The sequence below is a fragment of the Eretmochelys imbricata genome, chromosome 20 (genome assembly GCF_965152235.1).
Source record: "Eretmochelys imbricata isolate rEreImb1 chromosome 20, rEreImb1.hap1, whole genome shotgun sequence".
NCBI lineage: Eukaryota > Metazoa > Chordata > Testudines > Cheloniidae > Eretmochelys > Eretmochelys imbricata.
The window spans coordinates 18,721,588-18,745,250 of NC_135591.1; the positions used below are offsets into that span (position 1 = coordinate 18,721,588).

A 23,663-nucleotide genomic window follows, 5' to 3' on the forward strand; every position below is an offset into this window, starting at 1 on the left:
TCAATCCCTGTAGCCTTGAAAATCCAGGCACGGCGGCTTCCTCCCCGCACCAGCCAAGTAGGAGACGAAAGGACCCAGGCTAGCTTCGATCTGTAAACTAAGTGAAGCACTTGGCACTGGGGGGAACTGGGCTGCAGATGCTTTATTAGGAGGGGTGTTTTGAGAGCATCAGCCATGATCAGGGCCCCAGGGGTTGCACAAACACAAAGTGAGACGGTCCTGGCTTCGAAGAGCTCACTGTCAAAATGGACAAAACGCAATTTGAGGTTCCTGGGTCTGATCCAGTCCAGGTCAGGGGGGATCTAGGGGCCTTACTGCCTGGGTGCAACGAGCTGGCACGGCCGGGCCCAGTACCCAACAGAACTGGCTGCCATCGCTGACTGGGCTCCCTGGAACGGCAGGCTGTAGCTGTCTGCCTACCAGGCCCTTATCACCGTAGTAACCCAGTGCTTCCCAGTCCCCCTCCTGGGAAGATGAGGAAACTGAGGCACGGGGGAGTGGAAGTGAGTTGCCCAGGGTCACACACGGAGTTGGTGGCGGAGTTGGGCATCCATCTCCCCAGGGAGGGGGAGCTGAGAACAGAATGACCCACTGGGTCTTAGCTCCTCCCCCTTGTGCTCACCCCCAACGCGAGTTCCTCCAGCCAGGGATGAGGCAGCTTAGTAGAGTGGGGTCAGCTTGTCCAGGGGCCAGTCTGCCCCCCAGCCCCAGTGGGATGGAGTGAATGGGGACCCCAAGGGCAGCAGGGCTGCTAGGCCAGCTTGTCCCTGGGGCTGGCCAGCCCTGCCCTGCAGTCAGGCCTGGCCTGGCTCCCCTTCCCCATGCTGTGTGCAGAGGCTGTAACTGATGAGGGGATTGCTGTACCTGGGGGAGAGCCTGGCTGCGTTGAAAGCGATGGTAAAGCTCCCCCGGCTACAGCAGGGCCACGCTTTTCCCCCAACTCCCTGCTCCTCCTCTCGCCTGATTTACACCAGGAGGGATCGGGCCCCAGGGGTCCGACAGTCTCCTGCTCTCTGCACACAGAGGCTGCGCTGACCTGGATGTGGGGAGGGGAGCAGGGTGATAGGGTGGGACACAGCAGGAACCCCGTCATGCCCCCTCCGAGCCTGCTTCCCTCTTCAGAGGCTGCTCCCTGGTGTCTGCAGCGGGCTGGAGGTCCAGGGTCCTCACAGGATGCTGCAGGTTTTCTTCTCTCTGAAGGGGTTGGCAGAGGCAGGGACACGGGTCAGCAGCGGGTCGCTCTGGGCATGGGCCCGGCAGTACTGCAGCAGCTCACTGGCTGCCTGGGAGACCTAAAGCGGGAGAGAAGGCAGCTGAGCAAAGCCAAACAGCAGGGTGAGGGGGGTCAGGGCTAGTGGTTAGAGTAGGGAGCACTGGGCGTCAGGACTCCTGGGTTCTGTTCCCAGATCTGGGAGGGAAGTGGGAGTCAGGACCTTACCCTGCAGGGCTTCCCAGAGATGGGGACAGAACCCAGGAGTCCTGGTTCCCAGCACCCTCCCTGGAAGGGGAGAGGGGTCTAGTGGCCAGAGCAGGGGAGTGCTGGGAACCAGTTCTATCCCTGTCTCGGGGAGGTCCTGGAGTGTGAGTTCATGATTCCCACCCCCTTGCTCTAACCACTGGAGCCTGCTGTCCTCCCAGAGCTGGCAACAGAACCCAGGAGTCCTGACTTCCAGCCCCCGCCCCACAACCCCAGCCAGGTTGCCACCACAAAGCACCATCTCGCTGAGGGGGAAACCAACTCTGGGCAGAATGAGCCCATGGTAAGCTTTACGTAAGGGCCTGGCGCAGGTCGGTGCCAGCGGGGAGGGCCCCATCCCACCAGAGCTGAAAGAGGCCAGGAGCCTCCACGCCCCCCCCACTGCCTCCCGCTTTCAGAGCCGACTTTGCAGCTGATCCCGGCAGGATCTGTTTTTCTCCTGGGCCCTGCGTCCTGCTAAACCACGCCTGAAAGGAACACGCTGGCCTGACCCAGCCACCACCTCCCAGGCGATTACCGTGCTCCCCGCCGTGTTGCTCCTGCTACTCCGTCCTGTAAACAGGGGCCTGAGGACAGAGCAGCCTGAACTTGGCATGCACCCCGGCTGCTGCAGGGCTGGAACCGCCCTGCACAACCGTGTCACAGCTGCCCTGGGCAGGGGTGTAGGAAAGGGGCTCCCCACTCTTCCCCACTGGGGAGCAGCAGCTGCCCCTTCTCAGGCCCCTGTGTGGTGCTATCCTATGGGGGGAGATCTGGCATGGGGCAAGGCTGGGCCCCCCCTTCCCCCCCAAATCAAATGGTTCTGCTTCTGGGTTTTGCCCCCCAGGTGAAAGATCCCCTCTAACTGGGATCCTGCCATGTCAATTTCGCCCTCCCTACCCTTTCTGAGGTAGGTGTGTGTGGATAAGAGGGGCCTTACATCCCCATTTAGGCCTTGAATCTTCCGCTCCAGCTGGGCAGCAGCTGCTGGTTCATCACCTCTCCTGCTACTTCCCATGACATGGGTTTGTTAGGCCTCAGGCTGGTTTCTAGTGGGGGTGGGGCAGAAACAGAGTCTGAGTGAGGAACAGAACCCAGGAGTCCTGCTCGGCCCGAGCCGGGGCCTGGAGGCAGAACTCCTGTCTCACCCTCAGCAGCGGGGCAAGGCTGGGTCCCGCCAGTCCAGCACCAGATGAATTCCCCAGTGTAGGGATTGTGAGGGGGGTCGTGTCACCTTCATTCTCTCCAGCCCGGCTTCTGTCCGCAGCTGCTCCACTGCCCTCTGGCCCTGGCTTGTGTGATTGCAGCTGGCTGCCTTCCCCAACATCTGCAGGGCAAAGGAGGGTTAGGTTACACCAACTGGAGGGGGTGAAGATGCTGAGCTCCACAAGCACGCAGGCTGCTCCGCGAGAACCAAAGCAGCAGGGAAAAGCACGTGACATTTAAATGGCAGCAGAGCTGAAGACTCCCAAATGCCGCTGAAATGCAGCCACCTCTGGGGCAGGGCATGGCAGATATATAACAGCGCACAACAACAGTTTGGGGCAGGCACTAAATCTTGGGCCTGGAAGCCTGGGCACCCATCCCCTTTATCCTTCCATTATTATTGATTAGCTGTATTACGGTAGCGCTCAGCCGCTCCGCTCATGGAGCAGGACCCTGTTGTGCTGGGTGTTGTGCAAACACGCTGCATGTTGTTTATAGTCACATTAATAATCCTTTCCCATCCCTCCAGATGCCCAAGGGTCTTGGAGAACTTTGGAAAAGTTAGTTCACGCTCCTGCCATCTGCTCTGCAACACAGGTAATAGGACCACTGAATAGGTGGGGAAACTGAGGCACAGAGCATGGCAGTGATTTAGCTTGGGGTCACCAACCAAGTGGTAGAGCTGTGTTAGAACACAGGATGCCTGACTCCCACCCCCACCCTGCTCTAACCACTAGACCCCACGGTTAGGACAGGGGATAGAACTGAGGAGTGCTAACACCCAGTCCTTCCTCTAGACAGCTTCCCCTTCCAGAAGCAGGGCTCCAAGCCAGGAGTTTGGTCTCCCCCTCCCCTCCCAGACTGAGACTCCTGGGTTCTATCCCAAGCTCAGGATGGGGGTCACACACACTGTTGGGGTTTGATCCCTGCACCTATTTGTCGCTCCTGCTCCACGGGACCGGCAGTCCCAGAGCTGGGCCAATGCCGGCAGGAGCCATCTGAGTCATCCAGCCGCCAGTGAAACTCATCCCCTCCGGTCCTGAGAACCAGCATTTGAGCCTGGCTCTGATCCAAACCTCTTGTCAATTCCACGGCCTCCCCCATTGTCTCGATTTAGGGGAGGGGGGATCAAAATCAGGCCCTGTTTTCTGCCCCCCCCCCCCGCCCCCGACAAGGTTGCTCTGCTCACCTGAGATGGCAAAATGCTTCCCCCCAGTTTGCAGCCTGGTGCACTCCCCAGGTGCTGTATCGCTGCCCGTTTCTGTCAGTCTCCACCAGCCTCCCGATGCCCCCGCCTCTGCCCTATTTATCCTCCCTCCCCAGGCCACCGCCTGCCTGCCCTCGCTCTCAAGAGGCTGAGGTTCAGTTGGGCCTCCCCACCCGCCGCGCATGCTTTGATGCCTTTGAAGCCAGCTGGGCCATGCACAGAGCGAAATGTCACCCAGCAAAGTGTAGCTGCAGCTCCAGGGCTAAGGGGGGCACTTCCTGCTGGGCTGGGGCAGCGTTTTCCCCAGCAGGGGGGCTCCAGCATCTCAGCCCTGAGAGCAGCCGGAGCCGAAATGCAGCCAGGCCTGGGGTGAAGGGCTCGTGGTGGGGGAAGAGGGGCGGGAGTGGAAATCATGCCTTGGGATCCAGGAGTCCTTCCCAGATCCCCTCTTTCTCAGTCCAACCACTAGACCCCACACCCCTCCCACAGCTGGGGCTAGAACCCAGGAGTCCCAGCTGGCTCCCAGTCCCCCCTGCTCTAAGCACTAGACCCTACTCCCCTCCTTGCTCTAGGAAAAGAACCCAGGAGTCCTGACTCGCACTGCTGTGTTCATGAGACCACAGGCAAACCTTTGGTGTTACGGGACCCCAGGGTTCTCCTGGGAAGAGCGGCAGGAGTTCAATCAATCTGCTTCCAAAGGTCGAGGGTATCTGGGGGGCAGGGAGCTGCTTCTCTATGCTCTAACCCACCAGCAGGGGTGGGGCGTTTCCAACCTGCCAGGCTGGTTCGGACACAGCTGCAGTCCCCACTGTGGAATCTGTCCCCCTTGGGCAGTTCTGGATGCTGCAGGGCTGTAGCACCTCCCCATTCCCATGTTGACATGGGGCAGGAATGTGGGGGGGTCCCTCGCTGGATCTTGGGCCTTGCAGCTGGGAAAAGGGGGTGGTTGTGCAGGGACCCTGAACCCTGGCTTTCCGGGGTCTCCACCAGCCATGATATCCTGCCTTGTCCCACCTCCAGACTGCAGGGCACCCCCAGAGGTTGGCAGACAGGGTTGTAGGTCAGCAGCGGTCACTCTGCTTTGAAGACAGACTTCCCTTTGACCGGGCATCCTGCCCATCTGGATGGGTGAGATTCACCCGTGTCCCCAACTTGGGGCCTCGGGGGTCATGGCTGTTGGCGTAAAGGCGAGCTGGGGCGCGGGGAGAAGTCTGCTCATGGGTCCTGGGTAGCAGGACACCCGATCTGTCCAGGCTGGGCCTCACATGGCTGCAGCTCAGCACGTGACTGGGACTTGCATCCACTGCTCCCCACACCTCAGCCCCACCGGAGAGTGGCAGGCGGGCAGGGGGCGCCGGCTGGTGATGGTGGGTGGTAAAGGGGCAGAGGTGGGGGGGAGAGGAACCAGGAAGAGGGGCAACTTCAATGCCACCATGATGGGGCGCAGTAGAAGAGCCTACCTAGAGATGAAAGAAGCTGGGGTGGTGGAGGCGATACAGCCTGCCCCCGTTTTTGTGGCTCAAGGGAGCAGGGGTAGCACGTGTGGTGTTGCCCGCTCCCGTGAACAGAGCTTGAGCAATGAGCCCTTCGACCCTGGCTGCAGGCAGCCTCAGGATGACGGGACACGTTCCAGCCAGCGCAGGATTGCCAGGGTTAGTTCATAGATTCCAAGGGGACCGGCGTGATCAGCTAGTCTGACCCCCTGTCTAACCGGCCATGGGATTTCCTTGGTAGGATTCAATTCCCATTTGAAGGACAGTGGATTGTTTAGAAAAACATCCCATCTTCATTTAAACACTGTCAGGGATGGAGACTCCACCAGGACCCTTGGCAAAGTGTTCCTGTGGTTAATTACCCTCACTATTCACCACGTACGCCCCCGGCCGTCTCTGTGCTGTGAAAGCCCAGCTAGGAGCTGATGGTTCCCAGAGTACAGGTCCCCAGAACAGAGAGTTGGTCTGCGCTCACAGAGCTGGGCACAGAACTGGGCTGCTTTGCCATGCTGCCTTTCAGAGGGAACAGACTCCGGTATGTGCTTCAGGAACCACTTAGCCCCGTGTGGTGCTGGCTGCTGACTCAGGGTCTGGGTCTCAGAGTAACAGCCGTGTTAGTCTGTATCCGCAAAAAGAAAAGGAGTACTTGTGGCACCTTAGAGACTAACCCATTTATTTGAGCATAAGCTTTCGTGAGCTACAGGTAGGAACAGCTCATGCATTTACACACACAGGATGCTGGTTCTGTCCCCCAGATGACCTAAATGGGACAACCCCTAGAGTCGACACAGTTACACTGGGATAAAGGTGCCTTATGCTGGTGTAGCTTATTCCCCTTCCCATACAGGAAGAGTAGTGCCAGACCTGCGTCCACACGAGGGGAAGCTGATCTGATTTGCCTGGCCTGGTCTGGTATAGATAGGGTTGCCAATTTTGGTTGGAGTTATTCCTGGAGGTTTCATCACAACATATTCTTTAATGAAAGATTCATCTTTAATTCCTGGAGACTCCAGGACAATCCTGGAGGTTGGCAACTCTAGGTATAGGGCACCTATATAGGGGTGTACTGTAGACCGGGGTAGGGGGCTGCTCCTTGTCGGGCCTGAGACTGGCCCATTGGAAACCTCTGCAGATGCTCTAAGCTAGGAGGCTCTTGGAGTTGGAGAACACTTGACCCTTGAGGGCCGCCGTAACCGGCTTCTGTTCAAGATGGCGGCTCCCACGCGTACGGTTCCAGCGCTGCGGAAGTTGAGGGGCAAGGTGGCAGCGTCCCTCAGTACGGACGCGCTCCTCCCCGAGGCGCACGCGTGACCCAGCGGCGCTGCCGTAGCTGGCCGGGGTCAACATGGCGGCGGCCAGGCGCAGCAGGCCGGCGTCGGGGCTAGCGGGGGCCTGAGGCGCCGGTACGAGCCGGGCCGGGGGCTGGGGGCTGGGGCGGGGTTTCTGTGGCGCTCCCCAGGGGCCTGGAGCGGGGGTGGGGCTCGGGCTCGCTCGGGGGCGGAGCTTAGAGCGGGGGTGGGGCTCGGACTCGCTCGGGGGCGGAGCTCGGAGCGGGGAGGGCGGGGCTCGGAAAGGGGGGCGGGGCTCGCTTGGGAGCGGGGAGGGCGGGGCTCGCTCGGGGGCGGGGCTCGCTGGGGGGGAGCTCGGAAAGGGAGGCGGGCGGGGCTCGCTCGGGGGCGGAGCTCGGAAAGGGGGAGGGCGGGGCTCGCTCGGGAGCGGGGGAGGGCGGGGCTCGCTCGGGAGCGGAGCTCGGAAAGAGGGGCGGGGCTCGCTCGGGGGCGGAGCTCGGAAAGGGGGGCGGGGCTCGGAAAGGGGGGCGGGGCTCGCTCGGGAGCGGGGGAGGGCGGGGCTCGCTCGGGAGCGGAGCTCGGAGAGAGGGGCGGGGCTCGCTCGGGGGCGGAGCTCGGAAAGGGGGGCGGGCGGGGCTCGCCCCGCGGGCTCGCGCGGGGGCCTGGCGAGGCGCCGCCCCTGCCCCGGCCCGTGACCCGCCCTGTCTCTCCCCGGCCCCCCCAGAGCCGCGCGGGCGCCGGCCCCATGGAGAGCCCCGGGGAGCGGTTCCCGGCCGCGGCCGTGGCGGCCGTGCTGAAGCCCAGCGCCGGGCTGCCCGAGGAGAGCCTGCAGGTGCGGGGCTACGACTTCGACCGCGGGCTGGATCACCGCGCCCTGCTCCAGTCCTACCTCACCACCGGCTTCCAGGCCACCAGCTTCGGGCAGGCCGTGCAGGAGATCAACAGGATGGTGAGGGGGGGGCTGGGAGCCGGGACGCCTGGGTTCCACCCTGGCTCTGGGAGGGGAGTGGGATCGAGTGGTTAGAGCAGGACGATGGGGGCTGGGAGTCAGGACTCCTGGGTTCTGTACCTCTCTGCTGCGGGCAAGCCACTGCCCCACTCTGTGCCTCAGTTTCTCCATGTCCCTTTTGCTCCTTGAGGCTGCTAACAGGAGAGCCAGAGGATAGGGGGCCAGTAGCTTGGGCACCTGTAGGGGGGGTGAGTGCCCCGACCCGCCAGACCGGGTGCCCCTGACATGTGGCTGCTCGGGTTCCCAGATCGCAGCGAAGCTGGAGCCGCTGGGCGAGGAGGAGGAGACCCGCGCCCACCTGAACCCCTGCCGCCGGCAGCCCTCGGGCTGCACCATCTTCCTGGGCTACACCTCCAACCTCATCAGCTCGGGCATCCGCGAGACCATCCGCTACCTGGTGCAGCACAACATGGTATGCCCCCCCCCCCCGGTCGCTGAGCACTGCCCCCCACCCCAGTGTCCCTTGTGCTCCCTTGGCACTGAGCACCTGTGTCCCTGAGGGCCCCTCCCGGTGCCAGGCTCTGACACCCAGGCTGCTGCCACATCCCCCCTTAACCCAGTGCTGGGCTCTAACACCCGAACAGCGGCCACCCCCCTGCCCCTTCAGCTGGGGGCTCCCAGCACTGGGGCCCCAGAGCGGGGGGTTCTGACAGGCCGGGGTCCCTGTGCCGCGCAGGTGGATGTGCTGGTCACTACAGCAGGCGGTGTGGAAGAGGATCTCATCAAATGCCTGGCACCTACCTACGTGGGGGAGTTCAGCCTGCGGGGGAAGGAGCTTCGGCAGAGCGGGATCAACAGGTACAGGGGGGCCAGGGGGGCTGCTCCGGTCTAGCCAGGAGGGCGCACTCCTGGGTTCTCTGGGAGGGGAGTGGGATTTAGTGGTTAGAGTAGGGGGCGAATGGGAGCCAGGACTCCTGGGTTCTGTCCCTGGTTTGGGAGGAGAGTGGGATCTAGGGAGGAGAGTGGGGAGGCTGGGGGTCAGGAACTGACGCTCTAGAGGTGAAAGGCTCCATTTCCTGCTCCCAGCCACTCCGCCAGGATCCTCTCTGCTCCCCTGGGCATCTGTGGGGATCAGGAAATGCCAGCTGTGTCCCTGTTCCTTGGGGCAGAGTGGGGCTCGTGGAGAGGCTGAATCCAGCTGGTTTTGAGGGGGCCGGGGGCTAAACCTGCTTGTTTCTCTCCAGGATCGGGAACCTGCTGGTGCCCAACGACAACTACTGCAAGTTTGAAGACTGGCTTATGCCCATCCTGGATCAGATGGTCGCTGAGCAGAACATGGAGGTGAGAGATAGGGGGTCAGGGAAGCATCAGGAGAGGCCGTGTCCCAGGGGAGGGATGGTGCTGGGCCTGTAGGATGCTGGGAAAGTCTCTGACCTGATCCCTACTGAACACCCCCAACATCCTCCCACCTCGCCAAAATACTTGGCATGTGTAGATGGGAGGGGAGAGGTTAGAGAAAGGGGGGCTGGGAGTCAGGATGCCTGGGTTCTATCCCTGGCTCTAGGAATGGAGTTGGGGGTCTAGTGAGTTGAACAGAGGGTGGGTGGCCACTGGGAGTCAAGACTCTTGGGTTTTACTCCTTGGGAGAGTCACTTCCCTCTGTGCCTCAGTTTCCCTATCCGTACCGTAACGGGGAGAGCTGTGAGGATGAGCCTGTGAACCTCGATAACTCCCTCTGAGCTGGGGGCGGAGGTCGGGTTGCGTCGCCCAGGCAGGAGAGCGGGGTTTCACCACAGCTTTGACCCCTGGGTCCTGCAGGCTGTGAAATGGACCCCATCCAAGATGATCGCACGGCTGGGCAAGGAAATAAACAACCCTGAATCAGTCTATTACTGGGCACAGAAGGTCAGTTGGGGTGAGGGAGAAATTTGGGTGGGCGGGGGGTCCTGTTCATTTCCCCACTGGGGTTCTGGCTAACCCTTTCTGGGCTAGGATTGACTGTTAGCTGAACCACACCGCCATCCCCCCACCCCCGAGTCCCTCTCTGGGAGAGCCTGGGTGACCAGCTGGTTGGAGCGCTGCCCCTTTAAGAGCAGGCTAGATAATGATGGCCCCCTGGGTCCCACCTGGTCTGGGGCGGGGATCAGCAGCCTGTTCCCCGGGGCTTCAACCTGGGGGGGCAAATCCGCCAGCAGCGTTTCCCAGTGGGGTGAGTGCTGGGCCAGACTGGGAGAGCTGGGGTCTGTTCCCAGCTCTGCCACTGGCCTGCTGGGTGGCCTTGGGCAAGTCCCTTCCCCTCTCTGTGCCTCAGTTTCCCTTCCTACCCTTTGTCTCTTCAGATTGTGAGCTCTTTGAGGGCAGGGACCATCTCTTGCTATATGTCCACACAGTACCTGACATGACCGGGGGCCCTGATCTCGGTCAGGGAAAGGTTTGGGGGGGGTCCGCGCAGCACCTGGCATGGCGGGGGTCTAGGCTCTACCATAATATAGTGGCTCTGCTTCTCCACAAATGCTACTTTGAGGGAGACTCTCCCCCCACAAGGCTGTTGCTTTACCTCCCACACCCCCAGTTAATTTCTACAGGGGATCTAATGCAAACTCCTCCTCCCATCTCCTCTGCCCCACCCCACACTCCCTGCCCCACTCGTGCCCCTTTGCAGAACAACATCCCAGTGCTGAGCCCGGCCCTGACGGACGGATCCCTGGGGGACATGATCTTCTTCCACTCCTACAAGAACCCGGGTTTGGTGCTGGATATCGTGGAAGGTGATTGTCTCCCTCCCCCTAGGCATGGTCCTTTCTGTGCAGCACCCCCCTCCCAGCCCCCTGGCTTAGACTGGGCAGGAATCGCAGGCTCCCTGCCTGCAGTGCTGGGGAGATTCCTAGTGGGGGGGACCCCCTTCATACTGAGCTCTTGGGAACCCTCTCTGCATTACCGAAGAGCATACAGATTGTCCCCCTGCTGAGACCTCCCACCCCAGACAAGGCACAGAGGGGCTTCTGGGTTCTAGCCCAGCTTGGGGAGGGCAGTGGGATTTAATGGTTAAGGCAGGGGAGGGGGCGGGGCAGGACTCCTGGGTCCTATTCCTGGGAGAGGGTGGCAGGAAGAAGGGGGTCACCATGGTCTCTTTCTCTCGGCAGATCTCCGGCTGATCAACACCCAGGCCATCTTCGCCAAGAAGACAGGCATGATCATCCTGGGAGGGGGGCTTGTCAAGCACCACATCGCCAACGCCAACCTGATGGTGAGGGAGGGCTCGGGCTGGGACCCCTGCTGCGGCCTGGGATGGTGGGTGGGTGGGTGTGTCCCTGCTGACTCGGCTCGGGTGGGCCCACCTGCCTGGCCGCCGCGCCTGCTCCCCCCGTCAGGCTCACGTGTGTTAACCTAGGTGTATCTAAGAGCGGTGCTGTAGCTTTAGGTCCAACATTTTATTTGGGGATTAAATTTATAACCTCAAACGGCACATTCCCTCCCCGTCATGCTTGGGGGAGCGGGCTGGGAGAAACCCGCCTTGGTGTCACACTCCCTCGCTCTCCGCCTTGCAGAGAAACGGAGCCGACTACGCCGTCTACGTTAACACAGCACAGGAGTTCGACGGCTCCGACTCGGGGGCGCGGCCAGACGAGGCGGTGTCCTGGGGGAAGATCCGCATAGACGCCAAGCCAGTAAAGGTGGGCATGGAGAGCTGGAGGGGGGGGGGGTGGGCCGTGTTGGGGGATGGGGAGCTGGAGGGATTGGGGGATGGGGGCATGGCGGGGGTATAGGATCTGGGTGCCTGCACTCACATCCCCGCTCACTCTCCTGGTGGCAGGTTTATGCCGATGCCTCCCTGGTTTTCCCGCTGCTGGTGGCCGAGACCTTCGCCCAGAAAGCCAGCACCTTCGGCTCCGAGAAGCAGCATGACTGAGACCCCTGGCCCAGCAGAGCCCCGGCCTGGGATGCAGCGTGGGGAGTCCGGAGTGGGAGGGGAGTCCTAGGCCACAGGAGCAAATAGGTTCATACCCCCGCCCATCACCAGACACTGCACCTCCCCCTGCCTCTGCCCTGTGGCTGTGCTGGGCTTGCCCTGGGATCCCAGGGAAGTGGGGGAGGGTCTGGCTTTATCCCCATCCCTCTCTTTAACACCCTGCTTCCAAATTCACAAGGGCTGGGGCGTGCCTGAGCATCAGGACTCCTGGGTTCGAGTCCCAGCTCTGCTGCTGACTCGTTGGGTGACCCCTGACCCCCCCCCCCCCCCGTAGAATGGGGGTGGCCTTGCCTGCCCTCAGGGGCTGTGATGCTCAGTGCATTGGGGCGTTGGCAGAACCTGGCACCTGCGGACCGCCGTACCTGCATCCACCTTGGGCCCCATGGACTCGTGCTGGGACCTGTTCTTCCTTCCAGTTGTTTATTTACTGATTTGGACGCTTTGGGTGGCTGGAGGCAGCATGGCCAGGCCTGGGCCCGGGCCCGCTGATGCATGGCAAGTTTTAACAAACACGATTTTATTATTCGGCTTTTGGGAAAGAACCCCTGTGTTCCCATCCCACCTGGTCAGGACATCTGCCCTACCCCGGGTGTTAACCTCAGCTGAAACCAGCAGCGAAGATCTTGCTGGCCAGCTTTCAACGGAGGTTAGCAGCTCACCCCCGGCTCCCCTCATACATCAGCGGCTGGGCTGCGTTAAACCTGCCCTGCTGCGTGTTCCACGCCCCAGAGGGGAGAACGCGCTGAGCGCAGGTTAACTGAGCACAGTCGCAAGGGCAGCCTGGGGGGGATGTGAGCTGTGCCCCCGTGGGGAGAGGCCGGGTCCCTGCTGTTCTAACCTGCGCTTGGAACACCCCCTTCTGCAGTGGAGAGAGAACCGCCCGGCAGGGCTGAGCTCCGGCACCTGCCTGCCCCTGCCCAGGAGCGATTTACTGGCCGCTGCTCTTCAAGAGCAGCGTCTGTGCAGCAGGGAAACCAGAGTTTAGCTCCTGTCTGGACCTGGTGCCCAGGTGTCGGTTTCCTCGCGGGGCGCTGGTCGTGCCCTCCCTGGAACGGACCAGGGGCAGCTGAGGCTGAAGCAGTGGGGGCGGGGGTCACTGCGGGGTACTTGACCGATGGAAAGGACGCCTGGCAGCAGTAGCCGGGCCCAGGCCCTGGGGGATGGATTTTGAGGAAGTTTTAAAAAAACAAAGTCCCAGACGGAGGATGGTCAGAGCCCTTGGGGGGGTGGGGGGTGCCTCACCATTAATGTTAGCCCCTAGTATCTTCTGAAGTCTCCCAGGCCCTCTGAGCCAGCTGGGGCTGTGTCCAGCTGCCCCCTGGAGTGTGGGGTGATAGTGGGGGGCCAGGCAGTTAGATGGGGACTGTAGGGTCACTGGTTGGTAGATCGGTGCTGGGCAGGCCCACGACTCCTGCATGGCTGGGGTCTGAGCTGCTGCGTAGGGCAAGAAGGCAGGCTCACCCCACTCCTGCATGCGCTGCTCTGGGGCTCGCTGCTGCTGCTCCCCCACAGAGTCTGTAGAGTCCCGGCCGCCCCGACTCGGAGACATGGCTCAATAAAGCAGCTGCCCCAAAGCTGAGTCTGTGTGTGATTGGACGGCGGGACGCCCAATGCTGCAGTTCAGCAGCCTGGTGGCTGCTCCTCTACCATGTGGGACTCCTCTCTCCAGAACTGCACATGCCCCTCGGTGGCGGTAAGCAGGCCGGGCTTGCTGGGGTGGAAGGACAGGGACTGGACCACACCTCTGCCGACAGGCAGGCTCAGCATCAGGGAGCCCTGCGGGGGATAGAAAGGCCCCCAGTGAGAGTGGCTAGGAAAGGAGGGGCCCGATGCCGAGGGCAAGGAGTGGGGCCTCTACCCACTGCAAGCTAGACTTGCCCTGTGCAGCCCCCCCTCACCTCAACCAGGTCCCAGAAATACACCTTCCCATCCTCCGAGCAGCTGGCTACGTGCGTGTCCTTCTCGCTCAGGCAGCAATCCAGCTTGTAGGCCGTGTTCTTGTGGCCGGTGTATCTAGAGCGGAACACACCAGACAGGGTCTGCATGGGGGAGAACGGGGAACCCCTCCTGCTGTACCCCAGCTGGATTACACCACGGGCCGTGCCCCAGGCTGGCCTGAAGCCACCTTTCCTTGTGTACAGGGCCCTCGTGCAGCGAGCGGCCCCTCCTGAGGGACCAGTGGCCCTGGATTTCAGTGAGGCAGGTGTTTAAACACCTTTGAGGAGCTGGGCCTGAGGGGTTTGGCTGGGAGGCTGCAGCGGGGGGGAGGGGAGTCTAAGACCCCAGACTCAGAGAGTGGTTGCCCCAGAGAGAGCAAGCGTGAGACTCTTGTGCAACAAGGGTCCTAGGACTGGCTGAGCCCCTGTGTTAAGCCCCAGCTCTGCGCCTGGGGAGGGGAAGTGTGCCCTAAGATGCGCATCCAACTGCTCCCGGCCAGAAGGCGAGGGGGTCACGTACTCTCCCAGCAGCTCCCCAGTGTCCTTGTCCAGCAGGCGCAGGGTGGAGTCCAGGCTGGCAGCCAGCGTGCACTGCCCGTCCTTGCTGAAACACACGCTGGTGACAGGACCTGTAAGGACAAAGCAGCAGATGCTGGAGCTGATGGAAACCGGGAGTTGGCACAGAGGGGGGTGCTGGGTAAAAGCTGAGCCAGCCAGCCCCCTGCCCTAGGTCTGGATCAGAGCCAGTGACTCATTCGCCTACCTCTCAAGCCAGCCACCCCCTGCCCAGGGGCCGCATCAGAGCCAGCGTCCCATTTCCCCCAACCTCCACCCAGCCTGCCCTAGGGCTGGATCGGAACCAGCGCCCCTAGAGGGGAAGGTCCCTGTGTCACATTCCCTGACAGTCTAGTGCCCACATTGGAGCAACATTGGAACTGGCGCCCCCTAGAGGCCATTCCCTAACTCTTAATCAGCCAAGCCAACCTCCCCTCCCCCATGGCACCTGGTATCAGTCAGCAGTGGCAGGTTTCAGAGTAACAGCCGTGTTAGTCTGTATTCGCAAAAAGAAAAGGAGGACTTGTGGCACCTTAGAGACTAGCCAATTTATTTGAGCATGAGCTTTCGTGAGCTACAGCTCACTTCATTGGATGCATACTGTGGAAAGTGTAGAAGATGTTTTTATACACACAAAGCATGAAAAAATACCTCCCCCCACCCCGATCTCCTGCTGGTAATAGCTTATCTAAAGTGATCACTCTCCTTACAATGTGTATGATCATCAAGTTGGGCCATTTCCAAAGCTATTACCAACAGGAGAGTGGGTTTGTGGGGGGGACACCTGGATTTGTGCTGGAAATGGCCCAACTTGATTATCATACACATTGTAAGGAGAGTGATCACTTTAGATAAGCTATTACCAGCAGGAGAGCGGGGTGGGGGGAGGTATTTTTTCATGCTTTGTGTGTATAAAAAGATCTTCTACACTTTCCACAGTATGCATCCAATGAAGTGAGCTGTAGCTCACGAAAGCTCATGCTCAAATAAATTGGCTAGTCTCTAAGGTGCCACAAGTCCTCCTTAGTCAGCAGTGGGGGGATCTTAATCCCACCGGGACATTCCTGCCCAGACTGCATGCGGCGCTTTTGGGGGATTCTCTGTCCCTGGCAACTTTAAGTCCTGGTGGGCTGTCTCCTACAAGCAGGACTGAACCCAGGGACGTTCTCTGGCCTGTGCTATGGAGGCAGTCAGCCCAGAAGATCGCCACGCCCCCTTCTGGCCTTGGCTCCGTGGCTAGGGCTCCCGGCGGTAGCTGTTTTCTCTCACTTACTTCCAATGTAATCCGAGTACAGCTCCCCTGCGCGCAGGTCGTAGCGCCGGACGCGGCCATCCACGGAGCTGGGGGGGCAACGGGGAAGGGGTTACAGGGCAAGTACAGAGGATGTGATGCCCAGTCCTCCAACACACACACTGCCCAGGCCCGGCTGGGGTGCTCCCAGGACAGCTCCTGGGAATATAACTGGAGAAGGGGGGAGTCAAACCCCTGAATCAGCTCCATTCCCGAATATGGCAACCCACAAGGGTCAAACGTGCCTCTCCCTACCCTGATGAAGATTGTTTGGTCTGGGTCCTGGGGGCTCTGGCTGTTCTAACTCACACTTGGGTCTACGGCCCCCTCCCTGACGCAGCGCCCCTCACCCAGAGAGGATCTCGTAATCCGACACTTTCAGGCTGGACACCCCGTCCTTGGCTTCGTCCAGGATCTGGATTGGGTCGGCTCTGCGTGAGCGGCAGTCCCAGCAGCGGACGCTGGAATCAATTGAGCCTAGGAGAGAGCACAGAGCAGATGCGGAGTAACAGCCTGGCCGGATCTAGCCCTGCCAGTCCACGGAGTTCCTGAAGGACTCGCAATGAGTCAGCTGGGGATTCGGAACCGGTCTGCTTACCCGACAGGATCACGGTGGCCTCCTCGTTGAACTGCACGCAGTTCACCTTCTGTGGATGGAGAGACAGGTCAGGAAGGACAACCGGGGCCAAGTTCAGCACACAGTGCGTGGCCCTCGAGTGCTCTCCCTGCAGTCGCTGGGCCATCCGCCGAGCAATCACCCCAGCTCCTTAGCATCTCCCCCAAGCCACACTGATCCCCTCAGCCCCTCCTGAACCTGACTGCAGCTTCCCCACAGCCCCCCCATCTCCCCTCTCAATGCTCCCTACAAGCAACTCAATGTAACCTTGAGCTGCTTCACCATCCTAAAACCCTCCCCCCTTGCCCACACTTAGTTGCTGCACCTGTCTATGCGCTCCCTAGGCAGCACCACCTCGATTCAGTCCCCACCCTGGTAGCACAAAGGGTTACGGTCGCCATCTGTCACACCCACTGGCTGAGAGCAAGGGAGCCTCCCTGGCCTGATGTAATAAGCGATGGGGCAGCCAGCTACAACTGTAGGGACAGAGTAGCTGGGCCTCCCCTGGCCCCTCCCCACACCCAGCCAAGTCATTCCCCACACGTACAGGCCAGCTGACATCAGCCTGCAGCACCCCCCAACCCGGGCAGCACTGCAGTAACCAAATGGGCCTCACCCCTGCGTGACCTCTGAACTTGCGGATCACCTGCCCACTGGCTACGTCCCACAGGACGACCGTTTTGTCGGCCCCGCAGGAGCAGAGCTGGCTGTTATCGAAGGAACTGTGGGGGAAGCAGAGAGACAAGGTTAGGTGTTATCTTGGGATCCGACCCCTCAGGGGGAGGTTACAGATGTGCATCTATGAGGCTTTGCATCCCTTTGGCATGTCAGCGTAGCTGTCCCCGTTTTACGGATGGGGGAAACTGAGGCACAATGGGGGGGACGGGGATGACACATTCCACACAGCATATCAGTGACATAATAGAACCCAGGAGTCCTAACTCCCAGCAGTATCCCTCCTACGCAACCCACTAAAAACCACTCCCTCCCAAAGCTGGGGATAGAACCCCAGAGTCCTCACTCCGCCAATACCCTTCCCCACCTGCTTTAACCACTTGCATGCCAAACACTCTACAGTGGTTTTGATCCTGAAGTGCCTTGGGTTATGAGAGAAGTAGAGTCCGTCCCCTGCCCTTACCCAGCCGCGTCCAACACTTCGTAGCCATGGCCACTGTAGGTCTTCAGGAGGGTCCCCTTGTGGGGGTTCCACAGCTTCAGGGACTTGTCGCTTCCGCAGGTGAGACAGTAATTTCCGTCCACTGCAGGAGACAGGATGGAGAATGATACAAAGGGACAGCGTAACCCACAAAGGCACTAACCCCACATCCAGCATTTCCACCCCACAGCGGTGCTCTTCTCCCTGCTGTCCTCTTGCTCTGCATGGCTCCCTGCTAGTCCCATGCATGCTCTCCCAGCTGCCCCCTCCAAGCCAACCCCCAAAACGATGGAAGAAACTAAGGGCAGATCTCCACTAAGACACATCCTCATTCCCACCAGGACACAACAATAAGCAACACATTAACAGTCTGAACTCTTTGACATCTGCTGGCATCAACAGGGCTCGAAACGCCCCGCATGGGTTTGACTTTGCTGCTCTAACCACTAGACCTCACTCCCCTCCCAGAGCTGAGAACAGAATCCAGGAGTGCTGGCCCTCATTTCAACCCACTAGACCCCACTGACTCACTTCACAGGGCCCGTGAGGGCACACTCACCATTAAACCTCACTGCCCTGACCGCTCCCTGTTTGCACTCCAGATTCTGCACCAGCTTCTTTGGCAGCTCTGGCTTCTTGGGCTTCGGTTCAGGAAACGCCATGATGGGACCCAAGCGGCCGGTACCTATGGCGGCTAAATCTGGGAGATCTGGACTCTGTAAGCATGGGGGTGGGGGGACGAGACACAATAGGGGTCAGCTGGGGCAGGTTACAAATCTCTCACCACACTCCAGCTTTACGGATGTCTCCCTGGGGGCTGGAGACACTCGCTCACAAGCTCGGGGAAGCGGTTGGTGCCGCCCTGGCTAAGGAAACAACAGGAAAGTGATTTGGTGCCTGTTGCTGCCACAGGAGGCAGGGAAAGGGAAAATCCAACCCCCGCTAGATCTAGGCCGTGGCTGGGTTCGATGCGCGGTCGGGGACACAGAGGTCATCCTATTAAGACCCAGGGAGCCTTATGGAGCTGCAGACATTTGGAGCCATCCCCTATAGAGCTGTGTGCAGCGCCCTTCAACCCAGCTCTTGCAGAGACCCCCGTGGCCTCCCCAGCCTTGCGCCTATAGAGCCCCCTACAGCCCCCAGTTCCTTAGTCTCCTTCCAACCCCCGTAGCCTCCCCAGCCTATTAAGGCTCAATCATCCCCTTATACGCTCCCGAGCCCCCAGAGCCCTCCCCAGCCCATCAGTCTCACTCACCACCCAGCCCCAGGCCCCCCCTTTGCTTCCTCTCCCCCACGCAGCACCGGGGAGAGGGGCCTCTGTGTCCGCCTCCCATTCCCGTCCCCTGGCCCCGCAGGTTCCGGCTCCCTTGGTTCCGCCCCGCTTGGCCCCACCTGCTCCGAGCGGGGCCCGCCGCGGGGTGCAGGGCTCGTTGTCGACCTCGCCTCGTCCCCCGCCCGCCGTGGAGCCAGGCTCGGGGACCGGCTCGCCCCGGCCAGGCGCGGGGGGCGGGGGGTGTCCCGGAACCATTGCTGCGGGCCGTGGGGTGTTACACCGATCCGCGCCCCCCGAGAGCAAATGTCCGGCAACAGCATGAGCGACCCCCGGCGGCCCAACAAGGTGCTGAGGTGAGCGGGCCGGGCCGGGCCGGGCCGGGGGGTGCGGGTCAGGGGGTCTCAAACGGGGGGTTATTACACGGGGGGTCGCGAGCTGTGAGCCCCCCCCCGCTGGGCCTCCAGCATTTATAACGGGGTTCAACAGATAAACGGTGTTTCCAGCGCGGGGGTCGCACTCCGAGGCTTGCTCCGTGACAGGGGGTCACCAGGACAGAGGTGTGAGAACCCCTGAGCCTGGCAGCCCTGGGGCCCCGTCGTGAGGCCACGGCGCTGCCCCATAGGGAAGGCTGGAGCGTGCCCCCGAGGGACGAGCGGCCAGCGAGCTCCACATGGCAGCCCCTTGACAGCCAAAGCCTTGGGGCAGGGCAAATTCTCCTGTTAAATGGGAAGGGGTGATCGCCGTGGGGTCTGTGTCCGGTGGGGTTGGCCAGCGGGACCCCGAGGGGTGCGTGATCGCCGCGGAGTCTGTGTCCGGTGGGGTTGGCCAGCGGGACCCCGAGGGGCGGGTGATCGCCGCGGGGTCTGTGTCCGGTGGGGTTGGCCAGCGGGACCCCGAGGGGCGGGTGATCGCCGCGGGGTCTGTGTCCGGTGGGGTTGCCCAGCGGGACCCCGAGGGGCGGGTGATCGCCGCGGGGTCTGTGTCCGGTGGGGTTGGCCAGCAGGACCCCGAGGGGTGGGTGATCGCCGCGGGGTCTGTGTCCGGTGGGGTTGGCCAGCGGGACCCCGAGGGGCGGGTGATCGCCGCGGGGTCTGTGTCCGGTGGGATTGCCCAGCGGGACCCCGAGGGGTGGGTGGCAGGAATCTGGCCAGTTGTCAGAGGGTTATGGCGGAGAGCAGGGAAGTGGAGATACTGGCATTTCTCACCCCAGGTTATTCTTGTTCCCAAGACACCACCACCCCCTTCACCAATCACAACCAACCGGAAACCTGCCACCTCATTTCCCATGAACTGACCTCAGTTGGGACTGACTTTAAGTCCCTCTCTACCTGCATTAGACCTGGTTAATGGAGGTGAAAGGCTCCACATCTCATTCCCTGGTGTACTAAGCTGCTCAGGCCTGGGGGTGGATATGAACCACTGCTCTAGATGAGAAAGCCCCCGTGTCTGATTCCTTATCCCCACCCTGAGCCACCCAGTCTGCTTGAGCTAGGGCTGGCCTGATACCAGTGACCTGGAGATGAAAGGCCCCTTATCCCATTCCGCACCCCTGCAGATCCCTGTTTATCTTCACGCTACCTATGGAGAAGAGAGCGAATAGTTTCCAAGCGTGAGTTAACACTCCCTCCTCTCTCTCCTAACATGCCATTTCACGCTTGCTTTGTAGGTACAAGCCTCCGTCTACAGAGAACAACCCCACGCTGGAAGATCCCACTCCAGATTACATGAACCTGCTGGGGATGATTTTCAGCATGTGCGGCTTAATGCTTAAGGTGCGCGGGAAAGGCATGAACATTAGCTCTTGCATAGATAAGATGCCTTCTAGGGTGACGCAAACATGAGATGCCTGCTCTTTATTATAAAGGACAGCTGTGCAGCTGGGCGCTGTAGCACTCCATAGCCTCACCGTGCCTGTTCCCTTAATCAACTGGCTGCTCTTTCACAGAATCCTAGAAATGCTGGGCAAGGAGGGACCTCAGGAGATCACCTAGTGTCTATCTGAATTGCAAAGAAAATCCCACGGCACCGAGTCTCAGAACCAGATCAGTTGGCTCAGCCGCAGGGCTAAGAATAGCAGTGGAGACGTTCCCGCTCAGGTGGGAGCCTGGGCTCCAAGACCCTCCCGCTTTGTGCATGTCCCCCCAGCCCACTGAGGCAGGATTAAGTATGCCAAGACCATCCCTGACAAATGTTTGCCTAACCTGCTCTTAAAAACCTCCAGTGACAGGGATTCCAGAGCCTCCCTATGTTAAATGATTTGGGGGATGGATGAGGGGGAGACCTAGAGTGGTCTAAGCCATTGCACTGAAATAGAATTGGAAGAGAAAGAGTCAACTTCTGTTCCGGGCTGAGTGTTTAGTGGGTAGAAAAGGGAACTGGGAGTCAAGGCTCTTGTGGTCTCTTCCTGGCTGGAGGAGGGAGTGTGTCCTATTGGTTAAATTAGGGGACTGGGAGCCAGGACTTTGGGTTCCTCTTCCTAGCTCTGCTACTGACTCGCTGTGTGCCTTTGGGCGAGTCAGTGAAATGGTCCTGAAACTAACTAACTTCACAAGGGAGCAGGGGTTGTGATCTTTGTTTAATGAATGTTTTAAAGAGCTCTGGGACTTGCCCAGTATTATTAGATATTGAAGATCCTGAGAGATCCCATAAGTGCCCACTTTGAGGCTCTCACATTAGTTCCTCTGTGTTTCTAGCTGAAGTGGTGTGCTTGGATTGCTGTCTATTGCTCCTTCATTAGCTTTGCCAACTCCAGAAGCTCAGAGGACACCAAACAGATGATGAGCAGCTTCATGTGAGTCATTGTCTTCCTTTTACTGTCTCATTGACTCACCATGTGAATGGAAGACATACATCCAAATGTGCCTGCCTGTCCGTGTTGTGGTTAGAGCAGAGGAGTAGAAGCCAGAACTTCTGGGTTCTGTACCCAACTCTGCCACTAATACTGCATGATTTTACACTTTGACACTTTCCTGCTGCCGTGGTTTCTCCATCTGTAAAATGGGGATAAAATGGTGTTGGTGATTAGTACGGAGCACTCTTCATCCTAGTCAGCAATGAACCAGCGCCCCAGCATGGTGCTTTGGTGATAGAGGGCTGGTCTGTTGGAGGTGCCATCATTTGAATGAGATCCAAAACCAAGGTCTCATTTGTTCTTGGGTATTAAATTCCATGGCATCTTTTCCTAAAAGCTGAGCTGTGAACCCATGTCCTGACCAATTCCCAACTCTGGAATCTACAGTCTGTTTCCTTAAATACCTACGCTGCAGTTCCAGTTGGATGAAAAATCTCGTCAAAAACTGGTACAGTAACTCCACACTTAACGTTGTAGTTATGTTCCTGAAAAATGTGACATTAAGTGAAGCGAATGTTAAGCGAATCCAATTTCCCCAGAAGAATGAATGTAAATGGGGGGTTAGGTTCCAGGGAAATTTTTTTTTTTTGCTGTACAGTACAGTACTATAGTTGGGAGGTGCCCTCACTTTACCCCACACAGGGACAGCCCACTGGCACTGGAGACAATGAGGCAGGCAAGGAGGCTGAAGGTGCTGTAGGCTAGGAGAAGCTTGCTGTGCACCAGCAGTGGCAGCTTCCTCTACTCTGCAAGAACCAGGGGTGGGGGCTCAACCCTCGGCCCACCCACTCCACCCCTTCCCCCAAGTCCCCACCCTTAACTCACCTCTTCTTCCCCCCCTCCTCCCCCTTTACTCCGCATGCCACATCCTCCCTCCTCCTCCCTCCCTCCCCTGCTTCCTGCTCGTGAGGGAGGAGCGAGGACTTGGCGCGCAGGCTCCCCCTCCCTCCCCTGCCTCCTGAATGCCGCAAGCCAGCTGATTGCCATGGGCAGGAAGCTGGGGGAGGAGGGGAAAGGTGCTGATACACGGGGTCTGCCAGTGGGTGGGAGGCGCTATGGGGGGCAGGGCGTAGAGGAGCTGATGGGGAGCTGCCAGCTGTGGACAAAGCAGGTAGCCAAATGACGTTATAGCGAAGCAATGCACAACTTTAAATGGAGCATGTTCTGTAATTGAGCAGGGACGTAAGGTTGAAACAATGTTAAGCGAGAGGACGTTAAATGGGGAGTTACTGTACAGTGTTTGACATTAAGCAGCTGCTCCCTTCCACTGTAGAGGTGGCTCCATTTCCGGGTGGGTGAGCAATCCTCGTATGCATGGGTGAGAAAGCAAGTACTTTGGAATCCCTGGGAATTGTTCACCAACATGCTAATGCTGTACAAGACCCAGACATGACGGTGGGTATTGAAATAATAAAAATACCTCATGGTTGGTTGGTTTTTAAAATGATTGATTTTTCTTCCTCTGGATTCAGGTTGTCTATCTCTGCTGTGGTGATGTCCTATCTCCAGAATCCCCAACCCATGTCCCCGCCTTGGTGAAGAGATTACAGCTCATTGCACAACTCCTTCTTGCAAATCCCAGAGAGACGCTGACGGCAGAGAGGAAGGATTCACACGCTAGAACCATCTGTTTGTACAAGCAGTGTGTTGTAACACTCGGCTATCAAAATAAATGGGTTGTTGCTGTAGGAGCTTTGGTTTAAAAAAATAATCTGTGCGCATGTAGGATGGTGCCTTTCATCCCTTTGTCACCGGTTCATAGGGGCTGAAAGTACTTACCATCGATCTGATATTTTGTGGGTCTCAGTCCAGTTTCCGAGGGTCCCCATTGTAAAAATAATTCACCATGACTGGCACTAACTGACTTGTTGACAGTACAGAGGCCAAGTGTTGACTCGGCCATAGAGATTGCTCTCTGCTGGGTGGGGTCCTCACCCACTGGGAGGATGGCATAAGGGGGAAGCTTAAGCTGGCTCCTGGCCACGTTGCATCTGCTCTGTGGACAGAGGACTTAAGTCTCAGAGGTTTGTTCTGTTGGCACCTTTTCACCAGCACTAGATCAATACACACTTTCGCTTCAAACCAGCAGGATGCTGCAGGCTGTAGTTGGCTTCCGAGGCCAGCAGCGAAAGGCTGGGGGCTTGAGCCTGGAACGTGGTTATTAGGAAGCACTCGCACCGTTTCACAGAGAAGGGCTGAGGCTTCAGATTCAGCAGGCATGTGGACGGAGGGGTGGGGTGGTGTAAACCTCGCCCCAGCCCTCAAGGGTCCTGGTGACAGCGTAAAGCACAGCTGGCCCCCATCCCCACACAAAGGGGCCAGCCTCAGCTCCCTGGGAGATTCACTCCAGGCCACGGTGCCCACCAATGGGGGAGCCCCACACTGGCTCTCAGGAGGCATCCCCTAGAGCCGGG

At 59.5% G+C, this 23,663-nt stretch overlaps 4 protein-coding genes across 5 annotated transcripts; 2 read left to right on the forward strand and 2 right to left on the reverse strand.

The window, feature by feature from the left end:
• Window positions 1-1,111: 1,111 nt before the first annotated feature.
• Window positions 1,112-9,408, reverse strand: LOC144277503 (guanine nucleotide-binding protein G(I)/G(S)/G(O) subunit gamma-7-like). Its single transcript, XM_077838301.1, has 3 exons — window positions 9,286-9,408; window positions 2,691-2,783; window positions 1,112-1,292 (listed from the first exon to the last, which is right to left on the reverse strand). Exons 2-3 carry the CDS (start codon window positions 2,781-2,783, stop codon window positions 1,167-1,169), a joined length of 219 nt encoding a protein of 72 aa, XP_077694427.1. The 5' UTR covers window positions 9,286-9,408; the 3' UTR covers window positions 1,112-1,166.
• On the forward strand, window positions 3,250-13,149 carry DHPS (deoxyhypusine synthase). 2 transcript variants are annotated; one of them, XM_077838298.1, is made up of 10 exons: window positions 3,250-3,259; window positions 7,376-7,600; window positions 7,908-8,072; window positions 8,337-8,458; window positions 8,845-8,941; window positions 9,419-9,505; window positions 10,263-10,368; window positions 10,744-10,847; window positions 11,149-11,274; window positions 11,415-13,149. In XM_077838298.1, the coding sequence occupies exons 2-10, from the start codon at window positions 7,397-7,399 to the stop codon at window positions 11,508-11,510; spliced, it is 1,107 nt and encodes a 368-aa protein (XP_077694424.1). In that variant the 5' UTR covers window positions 3,250-3,259; window positions 7,376-7,396; the 3' UTR covers window positions 11,511-13,149. The 2 variants fall into 2 exon arrangements, with proteins under 2 accessions (XP_077694424.1, XP_077694423.1); XM_077838297.1 differs by lacking the exon at window positions 3,250-3,259 and adding an exon at window positions 6,534-6,765.
• On the reverse strand, window positions 13,133-18,441 carry WDR83 (WD repeat domain 83). Its single transcript, XM_077838299.1, has 10 exons — window positions 18,381-18,441; window positions 17,685-17,841; window positions 17,108-17,228; window positions 16,586-16,691; window positions 15,952-16,000; window positions 15,704-15,830; window positions 15,336-15,403; window positions 14,028-14,136; window positions 13,469-13,583; window positions 13,133-13,346 (listed from the first exon to the last, which is right to left on the reverse strand). The coding sequence occupies exons 2-10, from the start codon at window positions 17,785-17,787 to the stop codon at window positions 13,191-13,193; spliced, it is 954 nt and encodes a 317-aa protein (XP_077694425.1). The 5' UTR covers window positions 17,788-17,841; window positions 18,381-18,441; the 3' UTR covers window positions 13,133-13,190.
• A 131-nt stretch (window positions 18,442-18,572) lies between these two features.
• WDR83OS (WD repeat domain 83 opposite strand) lies at window positions 18,573-22,940 on the forward strand. Its single transcript, XM_077838792.1, has 4 exons — window positions 18,573-18,751; window positions 20,065-20,170; window positions 21,092-21,189; window positions 22,722-22,940. The coding sequence occupies exons 1-4, from the start codon at window positions 18,702-18,704 to the stop codon at window positions 22,786-22,788; spliced, it is 321 nt and encodes a 106-aa protein (XP_077694918.1). The 5' UTR covers window positions 18,573-18,701; the 3' UTR covers window positions 22,789-22,940.
• Window positions 22,941-23,663: the final 723 nt, after the last annotated feature.